The sequence below is a fragment of the Tachyglossus aculeatus genome, chromosome X2 (assembly GCF_015852505.1).
Source record: "Tachyglossus aculeatus isolate mTacAcu1 chromosome X2, mTacAcu1.pri, whole genome shotgun sequence".
NCBI classification, from domain to species: domain Eukaryota; kingdom Metazoa; phylum Chordata; class Mammalia; order Monotremata; family Tachyglossidae; genus Tachyglossus; species Tachyglossus aculeatus.
In genome coordinates, this window is record NC_052100.1 from 29,478,000 (window position 1) to 29,492,753 (window position 14,754).

At 51.7% G+C, this 14,754-nt stretch overlaps 1 protein-coding gene across 3 annotated transcripts in view; it reads right to left on the reverse strand.

The window, feature by feature from the left end:
• Positions 1-5,466: 5,466 nt before the first annotated feature.
• GPLD1 (glycosylphosphatidylinositol specific phospholipase D1) overlaps positions 5,467-14,754 on the reverse strand; it is a 50,669-nt gene continuing 41,381 nt past the window's right edge. For all 3 annotated transcript variants that reach the window (XM_038771334.1, XM_038771333.1, XM_038771332.1), the window contains 6 exons: positions 14,538-14,631; positions 12,236-12,418; positions 9,189-9,349; positions 7,139-7,165; positions 6,988-7,038; positions 5,467-5,610 (listed from right to left, as the gene is read on the reverse strand). In XM_038771334.1, the coding sequence (XP_038627262.1) occupies positions 5,524-5,610; positions 6,988-7,038; positions 7,139-7,165; positions 9,189-9,349; positions 12,236-12,418; positions 14,538-14,631 (603 nt within the window). In that variant the 3' untranslated portion in view covers positions 5,467-5,523. The remainder of the gene's footprint in view (positions 5,611-6,987; positions 7,039-7,138; positions 7,166-9,188; positions 9,350-12,235; positions 12,419-14,537; positions 14,632-14,754) is intronic.

Below are 14,754 nucleotides of genomic sequence, written 5' to 3' on the forward strand. Positions count from 1 at the left end.
CGTCCTCTCCTGCTCACTGTGGGAGTCTGGCCACCGCCTCCAGGAAGGCAGAGGGTGGGATGGAGGGGAGAATGTGGCTATCAACCATCATTCATTCATTCAGTCGTATTTATTGAGCGCTTACCGTGTGCAGAGCACTGGACTAAGCGCTCGGGAAGCCGTCCTACCCGCCTGGCCTGCAGTTCCTTACCTCAGGGAAAGCGGCAAAGCAGCGGGGCCCGAGTCAAAGGACACGGACTTGGGAATCAGGGGCCCTGGCTTCTTCCCCTGACCCACTGTGCGACCTCGGGACAGTCACTTAACTGCTCTGGGCCTTGATTTTCCTCAGCGGTAAAATGGGGATAGCTTTTCTGTTCGCCCTCCCTAAACCGACAGGGACGGAGAAGTGACTACTATGCCGTGCTTGGCCTCATCATCATCAATCGTATTTATTGAGCGCTTACTATGTGCAGAGCACCGGACTAAGCGCTTGGGAAGTCCAAATTGGCAACATCTAGAGACAGTCCCTACCCAACAGTGGGCTCACAGTCTAAAAGGGGGAGACAGAGAACAAAACCAAACATACTAACAAAATAAAATAAATAGAATAGATATGTACAAGTAAAATAAATAGAGTAATAAATATATACAAACATATTGGCATAGAGTACGTACTTAAGAAATAACGCCATTTTTACTATTAGAGGGTACAGGCCAAGATCGCGAGGGTTTGCCCTCCTCGTTTCCCCAGCGCTGTTGAATCCGATAGTGATGGTCATAATAATGATGGCATTTAGTAAGCGCTTACTATGTGCAAAGCACTGTTCTAAGCGCTGGGGAGGTTACATGGCTGTCAGGTTGTCCCACGGGGGGCTCACGGTCTTCATCCCCATTTTCCAGATGAGGGAACTGAGGCCCAGAGAAGTGAAGTGTACTTGTGTACTTGTCCATATCTATTCTGTTTATTTTATTTTGTTAGTATGTTTGGTTTTGTTCTCTGTCTCCCCCTTTCCGACTGTGAGCCCACTGTTGGGTAGGGACCGTCTCTATATGTTGCCAATTTGGACTTCCCAAGTACAGTGCTCTGCACATAGTAAGCACTCAATAAATACGATTGATGATGATGATGATGAAGTGGCTTGCCCGAAGTCACCCAGCTGACAAGTGGCAGAGCCGGGATTTGAACCCATGACCTCTGACTCCAAAGCCCGGGCTCTTCCCACCGAGCCACGCTGCTTCTCATGGTAATGGTTCACTTCATTCAGTCATTCATTCAGTCGTATTTATTGAGCGCTTACTGTGTGCAGAGCACTGGACTAAGCGCTTGGGAAGTCCAAGTCGGCGACACATAGAGACGTTTCCTACCCGACAACGGGCTCACGGTCTAGAAGGGGGAGACAGACCACAAAACAAGACATATTCACAAAAAGAAAATAAATAGAATAGCAAATTGGATAGTGTAAGCCAACCCCCAGGGACTTTCCTACCACCCCCATTCCGCCTTGGGAAATGCCGGCTTCGCGTGGCTCCGTGGAAAAAGCCCGGGCTTTGGAGTCAGAGGTCATGGGTTCGAGTCCCAGCTCCGCCACATGTCTGCTGTGTGACCTTGGGCAAGTCACTTCACTTCTCGGAGCCTCAGTTCCCTCATCTGTGAAATGGGGATGATGACTGTAAGCTCCACGTGGGACAACCTGATCACCTTGTATCCCCCCCAGCGCTTAGAACGGTGCTTTGCACATAGTAAGCGCTTAACAAATGCCATCATTATTATTATTATTATTATTATTATTATTATTATTATTATTATTATTATTCCCTCTCTCCCCGCCAGCCAAAGGATGACATCGAAAACCTCGTTGTCCTCCAGCCCAGAAGCCCCCCAAGCCACCCGGACTCTGCCGAAAACCCCCCGCATCCTTTGCAGATTCGTGGTGGGCGGGGGCGACGTCGACCGACTCAGTCCCAAGCGCTTAGTACAGTGCAGCCGGTGCTCATTAAATCCCACCGAATACGTCCCAGTGGGTGGTCCCTCTGCCCAGAGGGGAGTTTCCCCGTCACGGTAGCCGGCTTCTGGTGGCCGCCTTGGAAGGGGAGGGTGGTGTTGCCAACTTGGACTTCCCAAGCGCTTAGTACAGTGCTCTGCACACAGGAAGCGCTCAATAAATACGATTGATGATGTTAGCCTGTGAGCCCACTGTTGGGTAGGGACTGTCTCTATGTGTTGCCAATTTGTACTTCCCAAGCGCTTAGTACAGTGCTCTGCACATAGTAAGCGCTCAATAAATACGATTGACGATGATGACGATGATGATGATGAAGACGAACCTGCCCCTGAAGCAACCAACTAATAATAATAATAATGTTGGCATTTGTTAAGCGCTTACTTATGTGCAAAGCCCTGTTCTAAGCGCTGGGGGGGATACAAGGTGATCAGGTTGTCCCACGGGGGGCTCACAGTCTTCATCCCCATTTTTACAGATGAGGGAACTGAGGCTCAGAGGAGTGAAGTGACTTGCCCAAGGTCACACAGCAGACGTGTGGCGGAGCCGGGATTCGAACCCATGACCTCTGACTCCAAAGCCCGGGCTCTTTCCACTGAGCCACGCCGCTTCTTAACTAGTCAACGCAGCCCAAGCCGTGTCGGAGTGGGCCACCCGCCTACTTTTCCCACTTCCCCCTGCATTCATCCCACCCTGGACTTCCTACCTCCCGGCTTCCTCAGCGGCCCGCCTGGGAATCGGGAGCACCCGTCCCCTTCCGCTCGCCCCTTCGACGGAGGTTACTGAGCACCTCAGCTCAGCGCGGAGCACCGTACTAAGTGCACGGGAGAGCCCGTTACGGTGAACGGAGGTGGGTCTGCCCCCATTGGCCTCGGAGCCAGCCGCGGCTGGGTTGCGGGAGGAAAGAGCCCGGCCTTTGGAGTCAGAGGTCCTGGGTTCGAATCCCGACTCCACCGCATGTCTGCTGGGTGACCTTGGGCAAGTCACTTCTCTGAGCCTCAGTGACCTCATCTGTAAGACTGGGAGCCCCACGTGGGACAACACGATCACCTTGTAACCCCCCCAGCACTTAGAATAGTAAGCGCTTAACAAATGCCATTATTATTATTATGACGCCACTCCCTCACCCTCCATCCTGGAAGAGGGCACAGAATGGAGGACGGAAACTCGCCCAGAACCCCAGCTTCCCACCGGCTTTGTGGGAACCCCTTTTTTTGCCCCCCGGGCTGCTGATCTTCGGAGCGGTCAGCGCTTGGACCGAGGGGAGTCTCCCAAACCGATCCCGTCCCCCCCGCACAATTCCCGGTGGCGGGAATGGCCCGGCTTTCAACCACGCTCAGCCTGCTTTCCGCGCCGCTCATCTCCCGTCCTTCCTGCGGCCTCCTCCCCTGCTCCGAAGCTCCAAGAGGCTGGATTGTTGGGTAGGGACCGTCTCTAGATGTTGCCAATTTGTACTTCCCAAGCGCTTAGTCCAGTGCTCTGCACACAGTAAGCGCTCAATAGATTGATTGACAAGGAGGCCGGGATTGGACATTTTTATTCCTTCATCTTTCCAAGCCAACACCGAGCGGGCGGGTCATCCTCGGTGAGACCTTCAGCCCCGGAGACGGCCACCAAGTCCATCAATCGATCGTATTTATTGAGCGCTTACTGTGTGCACAGCAACCTGGGCCTTTCTTCCCCTCCCTCCCTGACTGGGGGCCTTGGGGTGTCCAATCGCACTGGGATCGCCCGGACGCAGGATAAATATCCTCATTCCTCAACCTGGTGCTGGAAAACCGGGGGCGGGGGCTTTCGGGAAGAAAATGAAGGGCAGAGAAGAAATGGGAAGAGGAGGAGGAGGAGGATGAAACCAGTGTCAGGACGGGTGAGTCTGAGCGGAAGGAAAAACTGATTAACAGAAGGGGTGGGAGGAGGGGGGAATCCACCCAACAGGCGTCCTTGCTAAGCGCTTAGTACAGTGCTCTGCACACAGTAAGCGCTCAATAAACACGATTGATGATGATGATAATAGTTCACACAAGCATTGAGCATTTGGGATTCAGACTGTGAGCCCCCACATCACCTCATCACCTCCCCGGCGCTTAGAACCGTGCTTTGCACATAATAAGCGCTTAATAATAATAATAATGGCATTTATTAAGCGCTTACTATGTGCAAAGCACTTCTAAGCGCTGGCACTTTTTTTAAAAAAAATGGTGTTGAGCGCTTATTATGTGCAGAGCACTGTTCTAAGCGCCCGGGGGGGTTACAAGGTGATCAAATTGTCCCACGTGGGGCTCACAGTCTTCATCCCCGTTTGACAGATGAGGCAACGGAGGCTCAGGGAAGTGAAGTGACTTGACCAAGGTCACACAGAAGACGTGTGGAGGGCGGGATTCGAACGCATGACCTCTGACTCCAAAGCCCGGGCTCTTTCTTAGGCTGTGAGCCCACTGTTGGGTAGGGACTGTCTCTATATGTTGCCAACTTGGACTTCCCAAGCGCTTAGTCCAGTGCTTTGCACCCAGTAAGCGCTCAATAAATACGATTGATTGATTGATTGATTTCCACTGAGCCACGCTGCTCCTCTGCTCCACTGTTCTAAGTGCTTAATAGATGCCATCATTATTATTATTATTATTATTTTTCAGCGTGGCTGAGTAGCTAGGGCCCGGGAGTCGGGACCCGCATTCAACTTGTACTTCTCAAGCGCTTAGTACAGTGCCCTGCACACAGTAAGCGCTCAATAAATACGATTGATTGATTGATTCAAATCCCAGCTCCTCCACCAGTCTGCTGTGTGACCTTGGGCGAGTCACTTTTTACTACTCCGGGCCTCATATGTTGCCAACTTGTACTTCCCGAGCGCTTAGTCCAGTGCTCTGCACACAGTAAGCGCTCAATAAATACGATTGATGATGATGATCTGTAAATTGGGGCCGATAAAGAGAGTGTGAGCCCCATGTGGGGCGGGGACCGTGTCCAAGCTGATGAACTTGTGTCTCCCCCAGGCTCAGTTGGCACAGAGTAAGCGCTCAGTAAGTACCATGCTTATAATTATTGTCCCCTGGTTTTAGGGGCTGCTTTTCTTGTTGCCGCAGACCCCGTTTTAGACTGTGAGCCCACTGTCGGGTAGGGACCGTCTCTATATGTTGCCAACTTGGACTTCCCAAGCGCTTAGTACAGTGCTCTGCACACAGTAAGTGCTCAATAAATACGATTGACGATGATGATGGAGAGTCTCTGGGGCGGGAGACAGTGGAAGCTTTTAGACTGTGAGCCCGCTGTTGGGTAGGGACCGTCTCTACATGTTGCCAACTTGGACTTCCCAAGCGCTTAGTACAGTGCTCTGCACACAGCGCTCAATAAATACGATTGATGATGATGATGATGATGATGATGGCGAGTCACTGGGGCGGGAGACAGTGGAAGCTTTTAGACTGTGAGCCCGCTGTTGGGTAGGGACTGTCTCTATATGTTGCCAACTTGGACTTCCCAAGCGCTTAGTACAGTGCCCTGCACACAGTAAGCGCTCAGTAAATATGATTGATTGATTGATCGATTAGGGCGTGCCAAGGTTGTAGACGTGCAGGACTCCGGACACTCTGGCCCCCATCGAGCTCCTCCCGGCCGTGACAACCACCTGAGTCTGCGGAAGAGAGAAAGCATGCACACGTTCACCCCGTCTTCGTATTTACTGAGCGCTCACAGCATGCAGGGCACTGTACGAAGCGCATGGGAGAGGACGACAATAAACAGCCGCGTTCCCTGGGAATGCCACTGCATTCCCCTGGGGAAGCAGTGTGGCTCAGTAGACTGTGAGCCCACTGTTGGGTAGGGACTGTCTCTCTATGTTGCCAACTTGGACTTCCCAAGCGCTTAGTACAGTGCTCTGCACACAGTAAGCGCTCAATAAATACGATTGATTGGAAAGAGCCCGGGCGTGGGAGTCAGAGGTCATGGGTTCAAATCCCGGCTCCGTGTGACTTTGGGCAAGTCACTTCGCTTCTCTGGGCCTCAGTTACCTCTTCTGTAAAATGGGGATTAAGACTGTGAGCCCCCCGTGGGACAACCTGATCACCTTGTAAACTCCCCAGCGCTTAGAACGGTGCTTTGCACATAGTAAGCGCTTAATAAATGCCGTTATTATTATTATTATTGTCAGCTGTGTGACCTTGGGCAAGTCACTTCACTTCTCTGGGCCTCAGTTACCTCTTCTGTAAAATGGGGATTAAGACTGTGAGCCCCACGTGGGGCGACCTGATCACCTTGCATCCTCCCCAGCGCTTAGAACAGTGCTTTGCACATAGTGAGCGCTTAATAAATGCTATCATTATTATTCTTATTATTGGGAGTCAGAGGTCATGGGTTCAAATCCTGGCTCCGCTACTTGTCAGCTGTGTGACTTGGGCAAATCACTTCACTTCTCTGGGCCTCAGTTACCTCATCTGGAAAATGGGGATTAAGACTGTGAGCCCCACATGGGACAACCTGATCACCTTGTAAACTCCCCAGAGCATAGAGCAGTGCTTTGCACATAGTAAGCGCTTAATAAATGCTATCATTATTATTATTATTAGGAGTCAGAGATCATGGTTCAAATCCCGGCTCCACCACTTGTCAGCTGTGTGACCTTGGGCAAGTCACTTCACTTCTCTGGGCCTCAGTTACCTCATCTGTCAAATGGGGATGAAGACTGTGAGCCCCCCGTGGGACAACCTGATCGCCTTGTAACCTCCCCAGCGCTCAGAACAGTGCTTTACATATATATATATATATGTATATATATATATATATATACACATATTTGAACCCAGGACCTCTTTCCACCGAGCCACGCTGCTTCTCCCAAGCACTGCACAGAGTAAGCGCTCAATAAATACGATGAATTAACTGACGGCCTTGAGGACCGACTTGTACTTAAGCGCTTAGTACAGTGCTCTGCACACAGTAAGCGCTCAATAAATACGACTGATTGATTGATTGATTGAGGAAGGGAGGCGAGAGCGGGGCAGGGGGTGCTCACCTTTTCCTTGGACCTCACTGTGGCGACCGAGCTTCCAAAACGTGAATTTTCCTGGAAAATATCGGCGGGGGGGTAAGGGTGGGCGGATCAGCCGGCAGCCGCGGCCCTGCCTCTACCTCCCCAAATGGACGCCCGACGCTGTAGTACTCACCTCCGGAGAGATGAGCACGTACTGGGCCTGTGGGGGAAAGGAGGACACGGAAAAAGGCCGTCGGCGTCCAGCCAGGACAGCAGACGGCGGGATGACGAGACGGGGCGGCCCACAATGGGAATTTCGGAAATCCGGGGAACGCGGAAGGAAGGGACACCCCCAAAGGACAATGGCAGTGGTGTTCATTAAGCGCTCGTTCTGGGTTAAGGCCTGGTGTCTAGCCTGTGAGCCCGCTGTTGGGTCGGGACCGTCTCTATAGGTTGCCAACTTGGACTTCCCAAGCGCTTAGTACAGTGCTCTGCGCGCAGTAAGCGCTCAATAAATATGATTGATTGATTGCTGTCGATCCAATTAAATCGGATTTGACCCAGGCCCACGAGGGGCTCACAGATGGAAGAAGTAGAGACAGCGGGAATCTCATCCCCGGGAAACTGAGGCTCGGGGCGGGGAAGGGACTTGGCCAAGTTGATAAGCAGCGTGGCTCAGTGGAAAAGAGCCCGGGCTTTGGAGTCAGAAGTCATGGGTTCAAATCCCGGCTCCGCCAGTTGTCAGCTGGGTGACTTTGGGGAAGTCACTTCACTTCTCTGGGCCTCAGTGACCTCGTCTGGAAAATGAGGATTAAGACTGTGAGCCCCCCGTGGGAAAACCTGATCGCCTTGTAACCTCCCCAGTGCTTAGAACAGTGCTTTGCACATAGTAAGCGCTTAATAAATGCCATTATTATATTATTATTATTATTATTATTATTATTATTATTATTATTATTATTATTATAAGCAGGTCCATGGCAGAGCTGGGACTAGAAAACAGGGCTTCTGACTTCCAACGCCAAGCTCTTTCCACTAGCCCGCACTGCCTTCCCGTAGGAATCGAACTCCCCACCTCTACCAAGGTGGCAATGGACCGCTTCTGTTTATAATAATAATAATAATGATGGCATTTGTTAAGCGCTTACTATGTGCAAAGCACTGTTCTAAGCGCTGGGGAGGTTACAAGGTGATCAGGTTGTACAAGGTAATCACCTTGTAACCTCCCCAGCGCTTAGAACAGTGCTTTGCACATAGTAAGCGCTTAACAAATGCCATCGTTATTATTATCAGGTTGTCCCACGGGGGGCTCACAGTTTTAATCCCCATTTTACAGAGGGGGTAACTGAGGCCCAGAGAAGTGAAGCGGCTTGCCCAAAGTCACCCAGCTGACAGTTGGCGGGGCTGGGATTTGAACCCTGGACCTCTATCACGGATTGTCAGACTGATTATGGAAAGAGGCTTGAGAGTCAGCGGTCGGGGGTTCTAAATCCCGGCTATGCCACTAATCAGCTGTGTGACCTTGGGCAAGTCGCTTCACTTCTCTGTGCCTCGGTTCCCTCATCTGTAAAATGGGGATTAAGACTGTGAACCCCACATGGGACAACCTCATTGTGTGTCCTCCCCCCAGCGCTTAGTACAGTGCTCTGCACATAGTAAGCACTCAGTAAATACGATTGATGATAGTAAGCGCTTAACAAATACCAACATTATTATTATTATTATATATATTCTATTTTATTTTGTTAGTCTGTTTGGTTTTGTTCTCTGTCTCCCCCTTCTAGACTGTGAGCCCGCTGTTGGGTCTCTATATGTTGCCAACTTGGACTTCCCAAGCGCTTAGTCCAGTGCTCTGCACCCAGTAAGCGCTCAATCAATCAATCAATCAATCGTATTTATTGAGCGCTTACTATGTGCAGAGCACTGGACTAAGCGCTTGGCACTGTACTAAGTCAATAAATACGATTGATGATTGATTGACAGGGATTACGTCCCTATACTAAGCGCTTAACAAATACCATCATCGTCATCATTCTCTGGGCCTCGGTTACCTCAGCTGAGAAATGGGGATGAAGGCTACGAGCCCCACGTCGAACAGAGACTGCGTCCAACCTGATTAACCCGTATCTACCCCAGCACTTAGTACGGTGCCTGGCACCTAGTAAGCGCTTAACAAATGGCATCAAAATAGAAGAAGGAGGCCGGGGCCTCGGTCCCACGCGCTCCCTGCCGACCCGCCTCACCTTTTCTTCGGGACAGGGAGCCATCCACGACCTGCACTCGGCAGTCACGTCGCCGGAGCCCACCCGCCGCCCGTTGTAGATGTAGACCCGGCCGGTGGCCCCTCCGAACAGCCCCCACGTGAAGTCCTCCGTCCTGGAAGGGGCCGCCACGATGACCTCGTCTGCCAGATCCGCCGCCGGCACCACCGGGAAAGGGCCCAAACAGTCACCGGCGGGAATCAAATTCTCCCTCTACCCGCGACTTTCCTTAGACAGACACCGCTAGAGCGCCCATCTGGGAATATTTCTCCCACCACAGTGACCAAAGTCCCCTCCCGAGGCTTGGGGGTCACACGGTGCCTGCCCTTGGCGCTCTGCGGTTTCCTCCTAGCTGTAATTTATAATCATAATTTAATAATTCTGGTATTGGTTCAGCGCTTACTATGTGCAAAGCACCGTTCTAAGCGCTGGGGGGATACAAGGTGATCAGGTTGTCCCACATCGGGCTCTGCGGTTTCCTCCTAGCTGTAATTGATAATCATAATTTAATGATTTTGGTATGTGTTCAGCGCTTACTATGTGCAAAGCACCGTTCTGAGCGCTGGGGGGGATACAAGGTGATCAGGTTGTCCCACATCGGGCTCTGCGGTTTCCTCCTAGCTGTAATTTATAATCATAATTTAATAATTCTGGTATTGGTTCAGCGCTTACTATGTGCAAAGCACCGTTCTAAGCGCTGGGGGGGATACAAGGTGATCAGGTTGTCCCACATCGGGCTCTGCGGTTTCCTCCTAGCTGTAATTTATAATCATAATTTAATAATTCTGGTATTGGTTCAGCGCTTACTATGTGCAAAGCACCGTTCTAAGCGCTGGGGGGGATACAAGGTGATCAGGTTGTCCCACATCGGGCTCTGCGGTTTCCTCCTAGCTGTAATTTATAATCATAATTTAACAATTTTGGTATGTGTTAAGCGCTTACTATGTGCAAAGCACCGTTCTAAGCGCTGGGGGGGATACAAGGTGATCAGGTTGTCCCACATCGGGCTGTGCGGTTTCCTCCTAGCTGTAATTTATAATAATAATTTAATAATTTTGGTATGTGTTAAGCACTTACTAGGTGCAAAGCACTGTTCTAAGCGCTGGGGGGATACAAGGTGATCAGGTTGTCCCACATCGGGCTCTGCGGTTTCCTCCTAGCTGTAATTTATAATAATAATTCAATAATTTTGGTATGTGTTAAGCGCTTACTATGTGCAAAGCACTGTTCTAAGCGCTGCGGGGGGGGGATACAAGGTGATCAGGTTGTCCCATGGGAGGCTCACAATCTTAATCCCCATTTTCCAGATGAGGTAACTGAGGCCCAGAGAAGTGAAGTGACTTGCCCAAAGTCACACAGCTGACAAGCGGCAGAGATGGGATTAGAACCCATGACTTCTGACTCCCAAGCCTGTGCTCTTTCCACGGAGCCACGCTGCTTCTATTTATGTTGACATCTGCCTTGCCCTCTAGACTGGAAACTTGTTATGGGCAGGAATTGTGTCTACTTATGCTATCATACCCTCCCAAGCTTAGTCCAGTGCTCTGCGCATAGTAAAATGTAAACTCCCTGAGGGCAGGGATCGGATCTACTAATTCTATCTTACTCTTCCAAGGTCAGTATGGTGCTCTGCACGCAGCAGGGGCTCAATACATACTGCTGATTGGCAGGGGGACTCCGCTATCGTCCACCTCCCCACAGCTGGTCTGCAGCTGGATGGGCATGAAAGGAGGGTCGGGCGTGGGCAGTGCGAGAAGTCGGGGCTGATGCTACCACTGGGGAGAGGAGAAGAGGAGGAGGAGAGGAGAAGAGGAGGGGGACAAGGAGGAGGATGAAGAGGAGGATGGAAGGTGAAGAAGAGGAGGAAGAGAGGAGAAAGAGGAGGAAGAGAGGAGATAGAGGAGGAAGAGAGGAGAAAGAGGAGGAAGAGAGGAGAATGGAGGAAGAGAGGAGAAAGAGGAGGAAGAGAGGAGAAAGGAGGAAGAGAGGAGAGAGAGGAGGAAGAGAAGAGAAAGAGGAGGAAGAGAGGAGAAAGAGGATAAAGAGGAGGAAGAGAGGAGAAAGAGGAGGAAGAGAGGAGAAAGAGGAAGAAGAGGAGAGAGAGGAGGAAGAGAGGAGAAAGTGGAGGAAGAGGAGGAAGAGAGGAGAAAGAGGGGAAAGGAGGAAGAGAGGAGGAAGAGAAGAGAGAGGAGAACGAGGAGGAAGAGAGGAGAAAGAGGAGGAAGAAAGGAGAGAGGACAAAGAGGAGGAAGAGAGGAGAGAGAGAAAGGAGAAAGGAGGAAGAAGAAGAGAGGAGAAAGGAGGAAGAGAGGAGAAAGTGGAGGAAGAGGAGGAAGAGAGGAGGAAGAGAGGAGAAAGAGGGGAAAGGAGGAAGAGAGGAAGAGAAGAGAGAGGAGAACGAGGAGGAAGAGAGGAGAAAGAGGAGGAAGAAAGGAGAGAGGACAAAGAGGAGGAAGAGAGGAGAGAGAGGAGGAAGAAAGGAGAAAGAGGAGGAAGAGAGGAGAAAGGAGGAAGAGAGGAGGGAAAGGAGGAAGAGAGGAGGAAGAGAAGAGAGAGGAGAAAGAGGAGGAAGAGAGGAGAAAGAGGAGGAAGAAAGGAGAAAGAGAGGAGAAAGAGGAGGAAGAGAGGAGGAAGAAAGGAGAAAGAGGAGGAAGAGAGGAGGAAGGAGGAAGAGAGGAGGAGGAGGAAGAGAGGAGAAAGGAGAAAGGAGGAAGAGAGCAGGAAGAGGAGGGAGAAAGGAGGAAGAGAGGAGAAAGACGAGGAAGAAAGGAGAAAGAGGAGGAAGAGAGGAGAAAGGAGGAAGAGAGGAAGAGGAGAAAAAGGAAGAAGAGAGGGGCAGGAGGAAAGGAGGAGAAAGAGAAGAGGTGAAAAGGAGGAGCTAAAGAGGAAGAAGAAAAGAGGAGCACAAGGGGAGGAGGGAAAGAGCAAAAGGAGGAGGATTAAAAAGGAGCAAAAGAGGAGGAGGAGCAGGAGGAGCGGAGGAGGCCAAGAGGAGGAGGCTGGAGGGCGGGCGCGGGGCAGTGTCTCACCCAGCCCATCGCCGTCCAGGTCGCTGAGGTGCAGGGCCTCCCCGAACCGGGAGAAGCGTCGGTCGCCACTGAAGGTGCTGAGCAGGGCGGGCTCCCGCTGGTCCCCGGCAGACAGCCCGTACAGCCGGGCGCTGCCCCCCTGGGCCAGGCCCATGGCCACCGGCCACACTTTGGACAGGGCATCTGCAACGGGTCACCGACGGGAAGCAGAAACAGCTCCAGGCCCAAGTGGAGGCCGTCGAGCGGGACCGCCATCCTTCCCCATCCCCACCTCCACCCCTCCCCACTGAGAAGCCGCGTGGCTCGGCGGAAAGAGCCCGGGCTTTGGAGTCAGTGGTCGTGGGTTCAGATCCCGGCTCCGCCAACTGTCAGCTGGGTGACTCTGGGCAAGTCACTTCACTTCTCTGGGCCGCATTTCCCTCATCTGGAAAACGGGGACTGACCGTGAGCCCCCCGTGGGACAACCTGATCACCTTGGAACCTCCCCAGGGCTTAGAACAGTGCTTTGCACATAGTAAGCGCTTAATAAAAAATGCCATTATTATTATTATTATTATACAACAGGAATCCCCTAAGAATTTCATCTCCCGCAATGCAGGCAGCCCTCACGAGGGCCTGTAGGCCGTCAGCTCGTTGTGGGCAGGGAATGTGTCTGCTATATTATTATACTCTCATTCATTTATTCAATGGTATTTATTGAGCGCTTACTGTGTGCAAAGCACTGCACTAAGCGCTTGGGAAGTACAAGTTGGCAACATACAGAGATGGTCCCTCCCCAACAACGGGCTCACAGTCTAGAAGGGGGAGACAGACAACAAAACAAAACATGTGGACAGGTGTCAAGTCGTCAGAACAAATAGAATTAAGGCTAGATTATCATTATTATTATTGTATTTGTTAAGTGCTTACTATGTGCCAAAACATATGGACAGGTGTCATCAGAACAAATAGAATTAAAGCTAGATTATCATTATTATTATTGTATTTGTTAAGCGCTTACTATGTGCCAAGCACTGTTCTAAGCACTGGGGAGATACAAGGTGATCAGGTTGTCCCACGAGGGGCTCACGGCCTTAATCCCCATTTTACAGGTGAGGTAACGGAGGCCCAGAGAAGTGACTTGCCCAAAGTCACACAGCTGACAATTGGCGGAGCCGGGATTTGAACCCGTGACCTCTGACTCCAGAGCCCGGGCTCCTTCCACTGAGCCACGCTGCTTCTCTAGATGCACGTCATTAACAAGATAAATAGGGTAGTAGATATGTACAAGTAATAAATAGAGTAATAAATCCGTACAAACATATATCCAGGTGCTGCGGGGAGGGGAAGGAGGTAGGGCGGGGGGGATGGGAAAAGGGGGGCTCAGTCTGGGAAGGCCTCCTGGAGGAGGTGAGCTCTCAGGAGGGATTTGAAGGGAGGAAGAGAGCCAGTTTGGCGGAGGTGCGGAGGGAGGGCATTCCGGGCCAGGGGGAGGACGTGGGCCGGGGGTCGACGGCGGGATGGGCGAGGACGAGGCCCATTCATTCATTCAATCGTATTTATTGAGCGCTTACTGTGTGCGGAGCACTGGACTAAGCGCTTGGGAACTACAAGTTGGCAACATCTAGAGACGGTCCCCACCCAACCGTGGGCTCACAGTTCAGTGAGGAGGTGAGCGGAGGCAGAGGAGCGGAGGGTGCGGTCTGGGCTGCATATATGTATATATGTTTGTACATATTTATTACTCTATCTTGTACATATCTGTTCTATTTATTTTATTTTGTTAGTATGTTTGGTTTTGTTCTCTGTCTCCCCCTTCTAGACTGTGAGCCCGCTGTTGGGTAGGGACCGTCTCTATGTGTTACCGACTTGTACTTCCCAAGCGCTTAGTCCAGTGCTCTGCACATAGTAAGCGCTCAATAAATACGATTGATGATGACTTCCCAAGCGCTTAGTCCAGTGCTCTGCACACAGGAAGCGCTCAATAAATACGATTGACTGATTGGGCTGGAGAAGGAGGGAAGGGAGGTGAGGTAGGAGGGGGCGAGGGGATGGACAGCCTTGAAGCTGAGAGTGAGCCCGAGCGCTCAGTACAGTGCTCTGAGCGCAGTAAGCGCTCGATTGACTGGCGAGGCCAATGCGGGCGGTGGTTTTCTCATGTTCAAGGACTGAGGACCCATTGATGACTCCAGGAAGAAATTCTTCCCTGTATTAACTCCATCCGGGCCTGGAAAATCGGGATGCCCCCTTCTCCCTCCGCCTCAGCCCGGGCACATGGGGGTCTGGGAAGCGACGGGGAAGCTCGGGTTGTGTTGACACCTACCCCGGGTCGAGGAACCGACGAGCAACACCTGTGTCGGGGTCCCGTCCACAGCCAGCTGGCCGCTCGACAGCGACGAGCCCAGTTTTCCCATCGCCTGGGGGACGGCAGATGTCGCGGGGTTGGGATCTCCTTGGACCGGTCCCCAAAAATCCATCCCGGGAAGTCCACGCTGGGCCCACCCCGTGAGAGTCACCATGGGTCCCCCAAAATCCATCCC